This window comes from Petromyzon marinus, chromosome 64 (genome assembly GCF_048934315.1).
Source record: "Petromyzon marinus isolate PM22_M1 ecotype Great Lakes invasive population chromosome 64, UKy_Petmar_22M1.pri1.0, whole genome shotgun sequence".
Taxonomy (NCBI): Eukaryota; Metazoa; Chordata; class Hyperoartia; order Petromyzontiformes; family Petromyzontidae; genus Petromyzon; species Petromyzon marinus.
In genome coordinates, this window is record NC_133730.1 from 9,603,037 (window position 1) to 9,620,660 (window position 17,624).

Sequence of the window (17,624 nt, forward strand, 5' to 3'; positions counted from 1 at the left end):
GAGGTGGAGGAGGTGGAAGAGGTGAAGGAGGTGGAGGAGGTGAAATAGGTGAAGGAGGTGGAGGAGGTGAAATAGGTGAAGGAGGTGGAGGAGGTGAAATAGGTGGAAGAGGTTGGAGGAGGACGTGGAGGAGCAGGACTTGTGGCGTTTGAATCAATGGGAGTCGCCTTTTTGCTAGTCCTGCAACCCGTCATGGTCATCACACGCCAGCGTCACATGCGGGCAAACGTAGCGGACGGTAACGCCCAGTTATGCAGTGACGTCAAAAGTAACGTGTTACCGATTACTCGATGGTAATGTAAAGTAATCCGTTGCCGATTGATGGAGGGATTCTAAAGTAACCTGCTGCTGATTACTGGATTCTAAAGTAATCCATCACCGATTACTTGAGATATTATTTAGTGATGTTACTGATGACTGGAATCTAAAGTAATCCGTGACCGATTACTCGAGGGATTCGAAAGTAATCCGTCACTGATGACTGGATTCTAAAGTAATCCGTGACCAATTACTCGAGGGATTCTAATGGACGCTCGTTGACGTTGCGATTCCCGTACCGGGTTGGGTGACCCCCACTGCTCGACTTCCGGCCACGGCTAACATCAGTGGCGATGCGAGGCCTGAACCTCGACACCAACCCCCCCCCCCCCCCGCACGCTCCAGCATGGGGAGAGGCCTTCATCTAGCAGTGCATCGACGAGACCGTGGGAAAGGGGCACGTGAATATCTGTGTCTCCGTGTCTCCGTGTCTCCACGTCCCCGTGTCCCCATGTCTCACATCGCATCGGTACTTTTGCTCCGCGAGTCGCTGCTTGTAAACCTTCAGCTGGACGCTGTCCGCACCTCACTATCTGCGACGATGATGGCATCGACGCGGGAACATCGACCCGACGTCACATGCAGACGTCGAGGTCTGAAGTCGCACAGACGTGCAACTCGCCACGATATTCACCCTCTACCTGGTGCACCGCGTGCGTGCGTGCGTATGTGTGTGTATGTGTGTGTGTATGTGTGTTTGTGTACTTTGTGCAATAATAATAATAAATGGTATTCAGTCTCAACGGGTCTCAAGAATTCTTCTCTGAGGCCGATCATTCTGCCAAGCGGTACCTCCTCCGGCCACGGGGGGGGGGGGGGGGGAGGGTAACCACACCAAGCGCCGTGCTGCACACGAAGGGGCGCCGTGGCACTCGAAGCCACGCACGGATGCATTCACGAATCCGTCGCCGCACCGAACATCGTCTTGGCCGGGACGCAGCCCGGGGACTACGACGCCGCATTGTCTCCCACGCATCTTTTAGCACCGCGGTGGCTATGAGATGTTAACTACCTCGCCTGGCATGCAGGAGGTCGTGGGTTCGACCCAGACCCTGACACCTGCTCTCTCCCCGTGGCCACGTGGATTTTTATCGGGGTCCTCTGGTTTATTCCCCGAATTTAGAATCAACATCAGGCGTTCAGAGTATTTGGCTGCTATACATTTCCACGTGATAAGTCACTTGGTTGAGCTACCATTTGTGATGGCCAGGTCGCTTCTGAAAAAGAGCTACGTAGCTCAGTAGAGCATTACCTGGTAAACATAAAAAAATGTTTTTTTTTTTAAATCTCTTATAGCGTGTGCCACGGATCACCAGACCATGGCATGGACCGGCTCCCTCCTGCCACCCGAACGTTCCGGGAACGTTCCACTAGCCACGGCCACTTCTTTATGACCCTTGGGCTACACCCATTTAAAACCTTTTAAAACAGTCTGCCTCAGCAGCAGACCATGCTTTCCCACCTGATGACGGACGCTTGTGTTGCGCCCAAAACGTGATTTATTTTATTTTATACCTACGTGACTTTACCAAAAGAACCAAAGAGTATGTTATGATGTCATTTAGTGCAGTCTGTGCACAGATGCCCTCCCTCAGCATTTCACTTGGGAGATCATCTCTGCACGGCACTTCTGGTCTCAGACTCTGGATCGCCTTCCATACAACAGATAGCGCTTCAGCCAGCCACCCACAGGGGGTGACTACCTCTTCCAATATTTTATGCACCACAGCCTCAGCAGGGTCATTCCCACTGTCACAGGCCGAGGGATTTCCCCTCCCCCAACATCTCACAGAAATGCTTAGCAAATCTGAAAACTTGTTCCTGGGGGTCAGAGATCAGATCCTATAATGATGGTGATAGGTGTGGTACTGAAAGTTACTTTTGTGATGACCACCCATTCTTGCAGCGCGGCTCTCCGAACCTCCGAGCGAAGGCTGCGTTAAGCCTCATTCTCCAATGTGGGATGGTGTAGACAGTGGGAGTGGGCCGGTTGCTTTTTCTCAGCCAGCCGGAACACCTCCTCCGTCAGCCAGTCTCTGGGGAGGTCTGGAACGTGTACCCAAAGCAGCCATTGCAGCTGCGTAAGCCACAGTCCTAAACCTCGCCCATTTCCCCTTGGCATCAGGAGGGGGGTCAAGCTGAGACCAGGCACTATAGGTTTGAATGGGGTCCTAGATGTACACCAACCAGCGGAGTGCAAGAATGGCAGGTGCATCTTACAGATGACAAACCGATGGCCAGTGGGCAGATCAGCTCCATGGTAGGGTCGTAATACGAAAGACATGGGCCCGCATTCGCTATTCCATAACTATATAGTCCAGCAGATGTTCTTGCTTGGACCCAGCTTGCATCCATGATGTTGTGTGGATGCGCCGATGCCGGAACAGCGTGTTGGTAATTACAAGTCCATGGGCTGCACAGAAGTCTAGCAGCCTCCTACCATTGTTATTAAGCTGATCTGGCCCATGCCTTTCAATCACTCTAGCCCAGGTGCCAGCATCATGACCCACTCAGGCAGTCACCCACAGGATTACTCGATTCCGAGGGGCCACTTTAGCTATCACCTGTGACAGGTCATAGAAGGCATCGGACTTGCCTGCATCCTTTTATTGATGTTCATCTTCGGTGGGGGCATTAGTAATCACCACCACCACTCCTAGCCTATGGTTGATGGGAAGGCGAGCCACAGTATCCTGGGGCTTACAACTTCCCACACCTCACTCCCTGTTGTTTGGCAGTCTCCTCCCCCGAGTCGAGGACTGTCCACCCCTCATGGTGACTGGAGCCAGAGCTGGTCCACCGGACCTCCTGAATACCGCAGAGACCCAAGCGGTACCGGTCCAGCTCCCAAACAGAGGGGCAGCCTCTCCTCCGCAGTGAGCGTGTGAACATTCCTCGTGGCCACTCAGTGCCTGTTTGCTGTTTCTGGAAGAACCCCGAGGGTGCGGGTTCAGTCTCCTGGTTCTGCCAAATGGGATTTGGCCAGGAAACGTCATGAATGCATGTCAACCTGGGGCCTCCGGCACAAGCTTCGTTAAGATTTTTTTTCATGTAGTTTAGTGGTACATAGATTGAAGATGAAGGAGTTACCAGCCCCTTGCACCCATCCAGAGCCCTCTTTGGCTATGGTGTTGGCTATAAACGCCATGAGGAGAATGGCCACTTGAAATTGGTCCTCCCCCCGTGGCACTGCTCACCACAGCGTCACCGTCCTGCATCACCGGAGACTCTCACTCGCACACCCACCCACTCGCACACACACAAAAAGTTGTTCACTTCTTACTTACTCACTCGCCACATTCACAGTCACTCATCCGCTCACTCACCCACCCACTCGCACACACACAAAAAGTTATTAACTTACTCATCTTACTTACTCACTCGCCACATTCACAGTCACTCATCCGCTCACACACCCACCCACTCGCACACCCACAGTTGTTCACTTACTCATCTTACTTACTCACTCGCCACATTCACAGTCACTCATCCGCTCACTCACCCACCCACTCGCACACCCACAAACAGTTGTTCACTTACTCATCTTACTCACTCACCACATTCAGTCACTAATCCGCTCACTTATCCACTCACTCACACACAAACTGTTGTTCACTTACTCATCTTACTTACTCACCCGCCACATTCACAGTCACTCATCCGCTAACTCACACGCCCAATCGCACAACGATCACCTGTATAGCCTTAGCAGACTGTTGGGGTAAGTTACTGTTCGCGAGCACCTATGAAGGCCGGCATGGCACAAGAGGGGGTTGGGTGGCCAGCACCACGTCCGGCCCCCTTTGTCTCCCTCGTAACGATGTTCCCATAATGCACGAGGTATGCATTGAGGCCGAGTCGACCTTGGGGAGGGGCTGAGGACCGGTTCAGATATTTGTCACCGGTGTCGGTGGCTGTGTAGGGGGAATCAAACTCGGGTCGCCAGGTTTGGGAGGGCAGCGAACTAACTGCTGCACCACTGGCTCCCCACGGAGTGAGATCTCCAACACCCACTCACGCAAACGTGTTCCTGTCATCACGTTTATTAAACTCACAACATCTACATCAACAGTGTGCATCCGTAACGTCTCCCCGTGCTTTCCTGTGCGCCTACCCACGTCGCCGCGGCTTTCCCCGTGTGTCCCCGCGTCTCCGTGCGTCTCCCCGTGTCTCCCTGTGGCTTCCCGTATCACCTCGCCTCCCGTGTTCGCCTGAATCCAACCTCCGTGGGGGTTGTCTCCGTGTCTCTGTGTCGCAGTGCCTCAGCGCGAGTGTCTCTGCGACTCCGAGTCCCCGTGTGCGCGCGTCTCCGTCTCCGCGTCCCTCCGTTTCTCCGCGTCCCTGTGCCCCCGCGTCTCCGCGTCCCTCCGTTTCTCCGCGTCCCCGTGCCCCCGAGTCTCCGCGTCCCCGTGTCCCCGCGTCTCCGCGTCCCCGCGTCTCCGCGATTTGTTGTCCCCGCGTCTCCGCGCCTCCGCGTCCCCGCGTCTCCTCGTCTCCACGTCCCCGTGTCTCGCATCGCGGCCGTACTTTCGCTCCATGAATCGCTTCTGGTAGATCATCTGCGGGAAGTTGTCTGTGAGCACGCGCACACCACACACACCACGGTCCATCGTCAGCGGCCCGCCATGCTCCGTCCACTGCTGCAAACATGCCGCACAGTTGCTGTGCTGTCACACATATGCCATCTCACTCTAGCATGCGAGCTCGCTTCCCTCGCTCGCTCACTCGTCTCAGCGGTCGATACGAAGTCTACACCTCGTGTTCTCCGATCTGCGCCCACTCCTCTTTCTCACATGTGCATGTATGTATGTATGTGCGCGTGTACGCTGAACTTCTTTCGCACCGCCATTCGTAGCACGACCGTGTTAAATTGAAGGCGTGGGGGAAGGACAACCCACTAAACACAAAAAGTGGTTCTGAAGAAATAGAGTGTTCAATTTAGATGATTTACAAGTAAATAGCTTCAGTGGCTTCCTAATACTGCATTGGGAGAATGTTCCAGACAGCTGGAGAAGCGAATCTGAAAGGGAAACTGTGCGTATGAGTGTAAGTTCAGGCCTTCATCGGTGCTACTCACTAAACAGCACTTGCCTTAACAGGCTATACGGGGGACCTTTGTCTTTGTGTGTATGTACATTGAACTTATTTCGCACCACTGTACGTAGCCAACCATGGTTAATCGGAAGTGTAGGATGACAACAATCTAAACACAAAACGCAGTTCTAAATAAATCAGTTTGTCAATCTAGACGATGATTTTAAAGTGCATAGCTCCAGTGGCTGCCTAATATCTGAAGGAGCGTTCAAGAAGGCAGCAGAATTGCATCTGAAAGCGCTTTCCGCGTCTCTGTGTCAACCCCTGTAGTCTGCACCTCTCCACGCTTCTCGACGTCCATGTGTATGCTACGTGTAAGTGTATACACTGTGTGTGTGCGCACGCTGTGTGTCCTGCATGTGTGTGCTATGTATGTATAGGCTGTGTTTACACTGTGTGCTGTGTGTTCGTATATGCTGTGTGTCCTGTGTGTGTACATGCTGTTATTGTCCTGTGTGTGCTGTTTGCACGTATACGCTACGTGTGTCCTGTGTGTGCTATGTGTGCTATGTTTGTGTATATGCTGTGCATCCGTGCATACTGTGTGTGTGCATATAGATGCTGTGTGCGTTATGTGTGTGTATATGCTAGGTGTGTATATGTATATGCTATGTGTGTGTGTGCGTGCTGTGTATATGTGCTGTGTGTGTTGTGTCCTGTGTGTGTGTGTGTGCTTGCGTACTGTGTGTCCTGTGTGTGTGCTTGCGTATTGTGTATCATGTATCTGTGTGCATGCTGTGCATGCTATGCGTGTGCGTGCTATGCGTGTGTATGCTCGGTGTGTATATGCTGTGTGTGTATATGCTGTGTGTGCTGTGTATATGCTGTGTGTGCATGCTGTGCGTATGCTGTGTGTGTATGCTCTGTGTGTATGCTCTGTGTGTGTATGCTGTTTATGGCTGTATATGCTGTGTCGGTGTATATGCTGTCTGTGTAAATACTGTGTGTGTGTACGATGTGTGTGTGCTGTGTATGTGCCGTGTGTGTGTATGCTGTGTGTATATGCTGCGTGTGCTGTGTGTGCATGCTATGCGTGTTTGCGTGTGTATGTGTGTGCGCTGTGTGTGTGCTGTGTGTGTATGCTGTGTGTGTATGCTATGTGTGTGTATGCTATGCATGTATGCTGTGTGTGTGCATGCTGTGTGTATGCTATGTGTGTGTATGCTATGTGTGTATGCTGTGTGTGTATGCTGTGTGTGTACGCTGTGAGTGTGAATGCTGTGTGTGCTACGTGTGTGTATGCTATGCATGTTTGCTGTGTGTGGGTGTACGCTGTGTGTGTATGCTGTGTGTATGTATGCTGTGTGTGTATGTGTATGCTATGTGTGTATGCTGTGTGTCTGTGAATGCTGTGTTTCTGTATGCTGCGTGTGTATGCTATGTGCGTGTATGCTGTCTGTGTGTGTGCTGTGTGTATATGCTATGTGTGTGTATGCCATGTGTGTATGCTATGTGTGTATGCTATGTATGTATGTATGCTGTGTGTGTACGCTGTGAGTGTGAATGCTGTGTGTGCTACGTGTGTGTATGCTATGCATGTTTGCTGTGTGTGGGTGTACGCTGTGTGTATGCTATGTGTGTATGCTGTGTGTCTGTGAATGCTGTGTTTCTGTATGCTGCGTGTGTATGCTATGTGCGTGTATGCTGTCTGTGTGTGTGCTGTGTGTATATGCTATGTGCGTGTATGCCATGTGTGTATGCTGTGTGTGTATGCTATGTATGTATGTATGCTGTGTGTATGCTGTGTGTGTGTATGCTGTGTGTGTGTTTGCTGTGTGTGTGTTTGCTGTGTGTGTGTGTGTTTGCTGTGTGTATATGCTGTGTGTATATGTGCTGTGTATATGTGATCTGTGTACGCTATGTGTGTACACTGTGTGTGTACGCTATGTGTGTGTGTGTGTACGCTGTGTGTGTGTGTGCCGTGCGTGTGCTGCTTTGGTGCATTATTAAGCCTCACGTTTTTCAAGAGCATCTTGAGCGGCCTTCATCTCAGCTCTTTGAATACTGCATACGCACACACAGGAACACACACAGGTACACACACAGGTACACACACAGGTACACACACAGGAACACACACAAGTACATACATAGGAACGCACACAGGTACACACACAGGTACACACACAGGTACACACGCAGGAACACACACAGGTACATACATAGGAACGCACATAGGTACATACACAGGTACACACACAGGTACGCACACTGGTACACACACAGGTAATCGTCACCGGTGGTGGCTGTCGCTGTGAGCCACCACAAGTGACGATTATCTCAACTGCACCAGGGCCTCCCCCCTAGGTCGACTCAGCCTCAAGTGAGTACCTCGTGCGGTGTGCAGTAAACATCGCCACTCGGGAGACAAAGGCGGCCGGGGCGTGGTGCTGGTCACCCACCCCCTCGTGCGCCGTGCCGGCCTTCACAGGTGCTGCTACTCGCTAACAGCGCTTGCCCCTACAGCCTGTGAAGGCTGCACGGGAGTGGGTGGGGTCTTTGTCTCGGTACGGCGTCTCACCTCTGCCCTGTGCCACAGCCGAGTCTCTCTCCCTTGAAGTAGACGGCCACCGTGTAGGTGCGTGCGTGCGAGGGGCCCAGAGTCTGGAGAATCCTGTGGGGGGAGAGCACATCATGTGAACACACACGGTCCCTATGTGTACCTGTGTGTGTCTCTGTGTCTCCATGTGTGCCTGTGTGTGCGTCTCTGTGTCTCCCTGCGTGTATCTGCGTGTTTGTATCGCTGTACATCTGCGTGGGTCTATACATGTGTAGCGTAATAATAACGCGGGCTGCTGACGGGGAAGTGCTACTGGCAGCAGGGGCCAGTACACACGTCAGCAGAGGGAGATCGAAGGGGAAGCCCAGGAAGGGAACAATCTGGAAGCCCGAGAACCTGCGAGTAGGTTCGGGAAAGGGGGCGTGGCAAGGGCGGAGCGAGGCCACGCCAGGAGGATAAGAGGGGGCATGGGACAGGAGCTCGGGGCTGTCGCTGGAAGTGGATCCCCCTCGCTGTGATACTGTTCGTCACCTTCATCTCGACCGCCATTAGACGCCACTAGCTAGACAGCCTGTCAACTGTACTAGCTAGGTAGTGCCATCAAAAGAGAGGGATGTGTGACTAGCGTGTCATCACGTAGGGCGTCTGTAGTTCCCTGACGTGTAGAATAAAAGAAAGCGCCTGAAGAATCCTGTCTCCGACTGAGTCACTACACATGTGTGTTTGTCTATGTGTGTGTGGTGCAACGGTTAGCGTGCTGTGCTACGAACCCGGCGACCCGAGTTCGATTCCCGCTCACGGCCAACACCGGTGACGATTATCTGAACCGGTCCTGGGCCTCCCCTAGGTCGACTCAGACTCACATGAGTACCTGGTGCACTGTGTAAACATCGCTACTGGGGAGACAAAGGCAGCCGGGCGTGGTGCTGGCCACGTACCCCCTCGTGTGCTGTGCTGGCCTTGATAGGTGCTCGCTAACAGCACTTGCCCCAACTTCCTGCTAAAGGCTAAAATGGGACCTTTATGTGTATGTGTGTCTTGAGTGTCTGTGTGCATCCACACGCTCTCACGCGCACGCATGCACTCGCACGCATGCACGCACTCACACACGCACTCACACACGCACTCACACACACACACACGCACGCACAGCGGTCATCACTTGAGGCTATACAGGGGATCTCTGTCTTCGTCTGTGTGTTTGTCTTTGTGTCTCGGTGCATGTCTCACTTGTATACAGGGATATCTGGCTCTCGTCCCTCTGTTCTCAGCGTGAGACAGCACTGCTGCAGCTGGGACTTGGGGTCATTCCAGTCCTGGTTCAGTATGAACTCCTGCGATGACAACCACACACCAGGCACACAAACACTTAACCACACATACAATCACACACCCAACCATTCACCCAATAACAAAACCGCTCAGTCACACACCCAACCACACAATCAACACTCAACCATTCACTCAACCACACAACCGCTCAGCCACACACCCAACCACGCACCGAATCAACACTGAACCACAGACTCAATTATACAACTGTTCAAACACAGTCGACCACTCAACCACAAGCATGCTCACTCAACCTGGCGGCGTTGCATGTGGTGAGCGTAGTGGTGAGTGCGCGTGGTGAGTTAATGCGCGTGGCGAGCTGGCACTCGCCTTGAGCCGAGGAAAGAAGCACACGTCCATGAAGCAGCGCACGTACTGAAGGTCCTTGTCTATGTAAAGGGCGGAGAGGAAGGCTGTGGACAGAAACACACAGACACTCAGACACACAACAACAACAACCGCCATTCGCCACTAAATGGCGGTGACATCACCACGACGCTTGTGCCAGGCTATATGCACGTTGAGGCCACGTGAAATGTCGAACGCCCGCTGGCAGGTCACGGGGCAGACCCAAGTGCTACGGGTCGTCTGACTGAGATTACTGGCTGATGCACCACCTGTGCCCCCTACTGTGCCAACTTTCTGTGCTTTAGCCACCCGGCGCTCCGCTCGTTTTTGTGAGCGTCGCTCTTCCGCCCTCTGTCGTTGTTGGAGGGTGACTGCCTCCAACTGCCCAGTAGCGTCCTTCACGAGCCTCCTCCACAGAGGCCGATCTTGACACCACTGGTACCAGTCATCGGCAAGTCCACTCAGCTCCACATCCTCCTATACCACATCCCTCCATCTCTTCTCGAGCCCGTGCTGCACCCGTTTAGCTCCCTCTATCCAGCCGAACAAGCTGTTTAGGCATGCAGTGAATGGGCATGTGGGCTACATGACCCAGCCAATGCAGCCTTGCCTGTCGGAGGAGTTGTTTGGCAGTCTCCTGCCCTGAGTAGAGGACTGTCCACCCCTCATGGTGGCAGGAGCCAGCGCCAGTCCAACGGTCCTCCTGAATACCACAGAGATCCGGGTGGTACTGTCCAACTCCCGACAGAGGAGTGGCAGCCTCTCCTCTGCAGTGAGCGTTCGAACATTTCACGTGATCCGAAGTGGCTTTTTGTTGTTTCTGGAGGAGCCCCGAGGGTAAAGATTCAGTCTCCTGGCTCCGCCAAATGGGGTTTGGCCAGGAGACGTCATAGACGCCTGTCCCCCCGAGGCCTCTGGCAGAAGCTCAATACGTTTTTTACATCGGAGTTTAGTGGCAGTTAATTGAAGGTGGAGGGGTTAACAGCCCCTCGTACCCGTCCAGAGCCCCCATTTGGCTGCTGTGGTGGTTACAAATGCCATGAAGGGAAAGGGCCAATCTAAATTGGCCCTTCCCCTACGGCACTGCCCACCATAGCGTTGCCGTCCAGCACCACGAGGAAGTAGGGGGTTGTTTTTGCCACACAGACAGTCAGACACACATAGAGACAAAGACACACATAGAGACAGAGCCACTCAGACACACACAGAGACACGCAGACACTCAGACACACACTGCACCAGGTACTTATTTGAGGTTGAGTCTTCCTCGGAGAGGTCCAGTTCAGATAATGGTACATTTGTGCGAGTGTGTGTATGTGTATGCGAGTGTGTGTGCGCGAGTGTGTGTGTGTACGAGTGTATGTGCGAGTGTGTGTGCTTGTGTGAGTGTGTGTGCTTGTGTGTGTACATGTGTGCGCGTGTGTGTACGTGTGTGCGAGCGCGAGTGTGTGTGCGCGAGTGTGTGTGTGTACGAGTGTATGCGCGTGTGCGTGCTTGTATGCGAGTGTGTGTGCGCGAGTGTGTGTGCGCGAGTGTGTGAGTGTGTGTGCGCGAGCAAGCGGGCGAGCGGTGAGTGAGTGTGTGAGTGAGTGAGCGAGCGCGTGGGTGAGTAAGCGTGTGAGCGAATGAGTGAATGAGCGAGTGAGCAAATGAGTGAGTGAGAGTGCGAATGAGCGGATGAGCGGTAAGTGAGTGGGTTAGCGGATGAGTGAGTGTGTCTGTGAGTGAGTGTGTCGGTGAGTGAGAGTGTGAGTGGGTGAGTGAGCGAGTGAGCGTGCGAGAGGGTGAGTGAGCGAGCGTGCAAGCGAGTGACTGAGAAGGACCATTCGTATGTGTGTGCATGCGTGCTGGTGAGCGGGCATGCATGCGGGTGAGCAGGGGGGCGAGCGGTGAGCGGGCGGGTGGGTCAGCACTAGCGCATGCACTCACACTCGAGCAGGTCGGCCAGAACCTTGGTGCGCATGAACGAGCGCTGCGTCTTGTCGTTATTAATGGCGAAGTTGGGCAGCCCGAGGTCCAGCGCCACCTTGGCCTGCGTGCGGTTGTTCACCAGCGAGCTCCGCAGCAGCTGCGCCACACCGCAACCACACCGCAACCACACCACACCGCAACCACACCACACCGCAACCACACCACACCACACCGCAACCGCACCACACCACAACCACCACACCGCAACCACAACCACACCACCACACCGCAACCACACCACCACACCACAACCGCACAGCACCACAACCACACCGCAACCACACCACACCACCGCACCACACCCGCACCACAACCACACCGCAACCACACCGCACCGCACGGGATATCGTACGTCACAACCACCGCACCACGACCACCATAAACTATAACTTAAACTATTTTAATTTTACCAGGTAAGGCCCCACTGAGCTTTGTAGCTCTTTGTCAGAAGCGACCTGGCTGTCACAAATGATAGCTCAACCAAGTCGCTTATCATCGTGCGGACATTTATAGACGCCATATACTCAAAACGTGTGATGTTGATTCTAAATGTGGAGTGAAAAACCGGAAGATCCAGAGAGAAAAACCCACACGACCCCGGGAGAGAAACATTCCAAATTCAAATATGAAGACGTCATGCTCGGGATCGAACCAACAACCTCTTTAATACCTTCGACTAGCACAGAGACCCGTAGACTCACACAGAGACCTGTAGTCACACAGAAACCCATAAACTCACACAGAGACCCGTAGAGTCACACAGAGACCAACAGACTCACACAGAGACCCATAGACTCACAGAGAGACCCGTAGACTCACACAGAGACCCATAGAGTCACACAGAGACCCATAGAGTCACACAGAGACCCATAGACTCACACAGAGACCCGTAGAGTCACACATATATAAATAGACTAACACAGAGACCCATAGACTCACAGAGACCCGTAGACTCACAGAGACCCGTAGACTCACAGAGACCCGTAGACTCACACAGAGACCCAAAAACTCACATAAGAGACCCAAAAACTCATAGAGAGACCCGTCGACTCACGCAGAGACCCGTAGACTTACAGAGAGACTCATAGAATCAAACAGAGACCCGTAGATTAACACAGAGACCCAAAGACTCACAGATAGACCCGTAGACTCACACAGAGACCCGTAGACTCACACAGAGACCCATAGAGTCACACAGAGACCAATAGACTAACACAGATACCCATAGACTCACAGAGAGACCCGTAAACTCACACAGAGACCCGTAGACTCACAGAGACCCGTAGACTCACACAGAGACCCGTAGACTAACAGAGAAACCCGTAGAATCAAAGAGAGACCCATAGATTCACAGAGATCCAAAGACTCAGAGAGACCCACTCCAGCGCTGTCCTCCAGACAGTCTCGTCCCTTCACCTGATGAAGGCCGCTTGTGTTGTGGCCGAAACGTCGTGATTTTTTGTTATTTTATTTTCACCTACGTGACTTTACCCAATAGAACCAAAGAGTATGGATCCTAGCAGTCACGAAAGCTTTAAATCTAGAACTCACAGAGAGACCTGTAGACTCACACAGAGACGGCCAGAATCACACAGAGACCCGTAGACTCACACAGAGACCTGTAGACTCACACAGAGACCTGTAGACTCACACAGAGACCCAAAGACTCATATAAGAGACCCAAAGACTCACAGAGAGGGCCGTAGACTCACAGAGAGTGCCGTAGACTCACACAGAGACCCGTAGACTCACACAAAGAGACCCATAGACTCACAGTGAGCCGTAAACTCATACAGGGATGAGTCAGGTGAATAACGGTAAGCGTATGGTGAGAGCATCACCGTGAGTGGCACAGTGAGTCACGGTGAGTGCGGTGAGTGAGTCACGGTGAGTCACAGTGAGTGGGATGAGTGCAGGGAGTGAGTCTAGGTGAGTGCGTTGAGTGCGTTGAGTGAGTTGCGCTGAGTTATGGCGAGTGAGTCATGGTGAGTGCGGTGCATCACGGTGAGTGGGGTGAATCACGGTGAGTCACGGTGAGTGTAGTGAGTAAGTCACGGTGAGTGCGGTGAGTCACGGTGAGTGCGGTGAGTGTGGTCAGTGAGTCACGGTAAGTCACAGTTAGTCACGGTGAGTTCGGTGAGTGGGGTGAGACGGGTGAGTGGGTGAGTGGGTCACAGTGAGTGGGTCACGGTGAGTGGGGTGAGTGTGGTGAGTGTGGTGAGTGGGTCACGGTGAGTGTGGTGAGTGGGTCACGGTGAGTGTGGTGAGTGTGGTGAGTGTGGTGAGTGGGTCACGGTGAGTGTGGTGAGTGAGTCACCGTGAGGTGGCCCTCGTGGTGCTCTGGGAAGTGACGGTAGAGGTATTCCGTTGTCACCATCTGCATTATGGAGTCACCCAGGAATTCCATGCGCTGATTGTGACCCCTGGGGGAGAGGTCAAGAGGGGTCAAGTGGGGTCAAGACAGGGGTCAAGTGGGGTGTGGGGAGCCAGGTGGGAGCTCCGGAGACCAGGATAGGAGTCCCGATCGCAAGCGCAACACAAATAATAAAGTGCAGCAAGGAAGCACAGAGCAATCGGCACAAAAGAAATCACATCACATGAAAAAGTTACACTTTAGTGAGTGATGAGTGGTGAGCGAGTGGTGACTGAGCGGTGAGCAAGTGGCGAGCGAGCGGTGAGCAAGCGGTGAGCAAGCGGTGAGCTCACAGCGTGAGGTGGTTGAATCCCACGCTGCGCAGTGTGAAGGCCCGTGCCAGCAGGCTGACGTGAGAGAAGTCCACCCCTGGTGAGTGAGTGGTGACTGAGTGGTGAGTGAGTAGTGAATGAGTGGTGAGCGGTGAGCGAGTGGTGAGCCCACAAGGTGAGGTGGTTGAATCCCACGGTGCGCAGGGTGAAGGCCCGTGCCAGCAGGCGGATGTGAGAGAAGTCCACCCCTGGTGAGTGAGTGGTGAGTGGTGAGCGGTGAGCGAGTGGTGAGTCCACAAGGTGAGGTGGTTGAATCCCACAGTGCGCAGCGTGAAGGCTCATTCCAGCAGGCGGATGTGAGAGAAGTCGACCCCTGGTGAGTGAGTGGTGAGTGGTAAGTGAGCGGTGAGCGAGTGGTGAGCCCACAAGGTGAGGTGGTTGAATCCCATGGTGCGCAGGGTGAAGGCCCGTGCCAGCAGGCTGACGTGAGAGAAGTCCACCCCTCGTGAGTGAGTGGTGAGTGGTGAGCGGTGAGCGAGTGGTGAGCTCACAGCGTGAGGTGGTTGAATCCCACAGTGCGCAGTGTGAAGGCCCGTGCCAGCAGGCTGACGTGAGAGCAGTCCACCCCTGGTGAGTGAGTGGTGACTGAGTGGTGAGTGAGTAGTGAATGAGTGGTGAGCGGTGAGCGAGTGGTGAGCCCACAAGGTGAGGTGGTTGAATCCCATGGTGCGCAGGGTGAAGGCCCGTGCCAGCAGGCGGATGTGAGAGAAGTCCACCCCTGGTGAGTGAGTGGTGAGTGGTGAGCGGTGAGCGAGTGGTGAGCTCACAGGGTGAGGTGGTTGAATCCCACAGTGCGCAGGGTGAAGGCCCGTGCCAGCAGGCGGATGTGAGAGAAGTCCACCCCTGGTGAGTGAGTGGTGAGTGGTGAGCGGTGAGCGAGTGGTGAGCTCACAGGGTGAGGTGGTTGAATCCCACAGTGCGCAGGGTGAAGGCCCGTGCCAGCAGGCGGATGTGAGAGAAGTCGACGCCGATGGAGACCTCCAGCTCGGTGAGCGAGCGCAGGACGGGAGACGCCGCCACCAGGTGCCGGTCCGTGCCGGGCTCCTGGGACTAACCGTGACAACCAGCACAACCACCACAACCAGTATCACCACCACAAACACGACCACCACAACCTCTATCACTGCCACAAACTCAACCATCACAATTACTACCACAACCAGTATCACCACCACAAACACGACCACCACAACCACTGCCACAAACTCAACCATCACAATTACTACCACAACCAGTATCACCACCACAAACACGACCACCACAACCACTATCACTGCCACAAACTCAACCATCACAATTACTACCACAACCAGTATCACCACCACAAACACGACCACCATAACCTCTATCACTGCCACAAACTCAACCATCACAATTACTACCACAACCAGTATCACCACCACAAACACGACCACCACAACCACTATCACTGTCACAAACTCAACCATCACAATTACTACCACAACCAGTATCACCACCACAAACACGACCACCACAACCACTGCCACAAACTCAACCATCACAATTACTACCACAACCAGTATCACCACCACAAACACGACCACCACAACCACTATCACTGCCACAAACTCAACCATCACAATTACTACCACAACCAGTATCACCACCACAAACACGACCACCATAACCTCTATCACTGCCACAAACTCAACCATCACAATTACTACCACAACCAGTATCACCACCACAAACACGACCACCACAACCACTATCACTGTCACAAACTCAACCATCACAATTACTACCACAACCAGTATCACCACCACAAACACGACCACCACAACCACTATCACTGCCACAAACTCAACCATCACAATTACTACCACAACCAGTATCACCACCACAAACACAACCACCACAACCACTATCACTGCCACAAACTCAACCATCACAATTACTACCACAACCAGTATCACCACCACAAACACGACCACCACAACCTCTATCACTGCCACAAACTCAACCATCACAATTACTACCACAACCAGTATCACCACCACAAACACAACCACCACAACCTCTATCACTGCCACAAACTCAACCATCACAATTACTACCACAACCAGTATCACCACCACAAACACGACCACCACAACCACTATCACTGCCACAAACTCAACCATCACAATTACTACCACAACCAGTATCACCACCACAAACACGACCACCACAACCACTATCACTGCCACAAACTCAACCATCACAATTACTACCACAACCAGTATCACCACCACAAACACGACCACCACAACCACTATCACTGCCACAAACTCAACCATCACAATTACTACCACAACCAGTATCACCACCACAAACACGACCACCACAACCACTATCACTGCCACAAATTCAACCATCACAATTACTACCACAACCAGTATCACCACCACAAACACGACCACCACAACCACTATCACTGCCACAAACTCAACCATCACAATTACTACCACAACCAGCATCACCACCACAAACACAACCACTATTACTGCCACAAACTCAACCATAACAATTACTACCACAACCAGTATCACCACCACAAACACGACCACCACAACCACTATCACTGCCACAAACTCAACCATCACAATTACTACCACAACCAGTATCACCACCACAAACACGACCACCACAACCACTATCACTGTCACAAACTCAACCATCACAATTACTACCACAACCAGTATCACCACCACAAACACGACCACCAGAACCTCTATCACTGACACAAACTCAACCATCACAATTACTACCACAACCAGTATCACCACCACAAACACGACCACCACAACCACTATCACTGCCACAAACTCAACCATCACAATTACTACCACAACCAGTATCACCACCACAAACACGACCACCACAACCACTATCACTGCCACAAACTCAACCATCACAATTACTACCACAACCAGTATCACCACCACAAACACGACCACCACAACCACTATCACTGCCACAAACTCAACCATCACAATTACTACCACAACCAGTATCACCACCACAAACACGACCACCACAACCACTATCACTGCCACAAACTCAACCATCACAATTACTACCACAACCAGTATCACCACCACAAACACGACCACCACAACCACTATCACTGCCACAAACTCAACCATCACAATTACTACCACAACCAGTATCACCACCACAAACACGACCACCACAACCACTATCACTGCCACAAACTCAACCATCACAATTACTACCACAACCAGTATCACCACCACAAACACGACCACCACAACCACTATCACTGCCACAAACTCAACCATCACAATTACTA

The 17,624-nt window shown here is 52.8% G+C and overlaps 1 protein-coding gene across 2 annotated transcripts in view; it reads right to left on the minus strand.

The window, feature by feature from the left end:
- Positions 1 to 4,345: 4,345 nt before the first annotated feature.
- DROSHA (drosha ribonuclease III) overlaps positions 4,346 to 17,624 on the minus strand; it is a 40,484-nt gene continuing 27,205 nt past the window's right edge. For both annotated transcript variants that reach the window (XM_032980264.2, XM_076054136.1), the window contains exons 25-32: positions 15,201 to 15,358; positions 13,881 to 13,986; positions 11,522 to 11,660; positions 9,575 to 9,657; positions 9,143 to 9,246; positions 7,934 to 8,026; positions 7,370 to 7,416; positions 4,346 to 4,891 (exon numbers count right to left, since the gene is read on the minus strand). In XM_032980264.2, the coding sequence (XP_032836155.1) occupies positions 4,581 to 4,891; positions 7,370 to 7,416; positions 7,934 to 8,026; positions 9,143 to 9,246; positions 9,575 to 9,657; positions 11,522 to 11,660; positions 13,881 to 13,986; positions 15,201 to 15,358 (1,041 nt within the window). In that variant the 3' untranslated portion in view covers positions 4,346 to 4,580. The remainder of the gene's footprint in view (positions 4,892 to 7,369; positions 7,417 to 7,933; positions 8,027 to 9,142; positions 9,247 to 9,574; positions 9,658 to 11,521; positions 11,661 to 13,880; positions 13,987 to 15,200; positions 15,359 to 17,624) is intronic.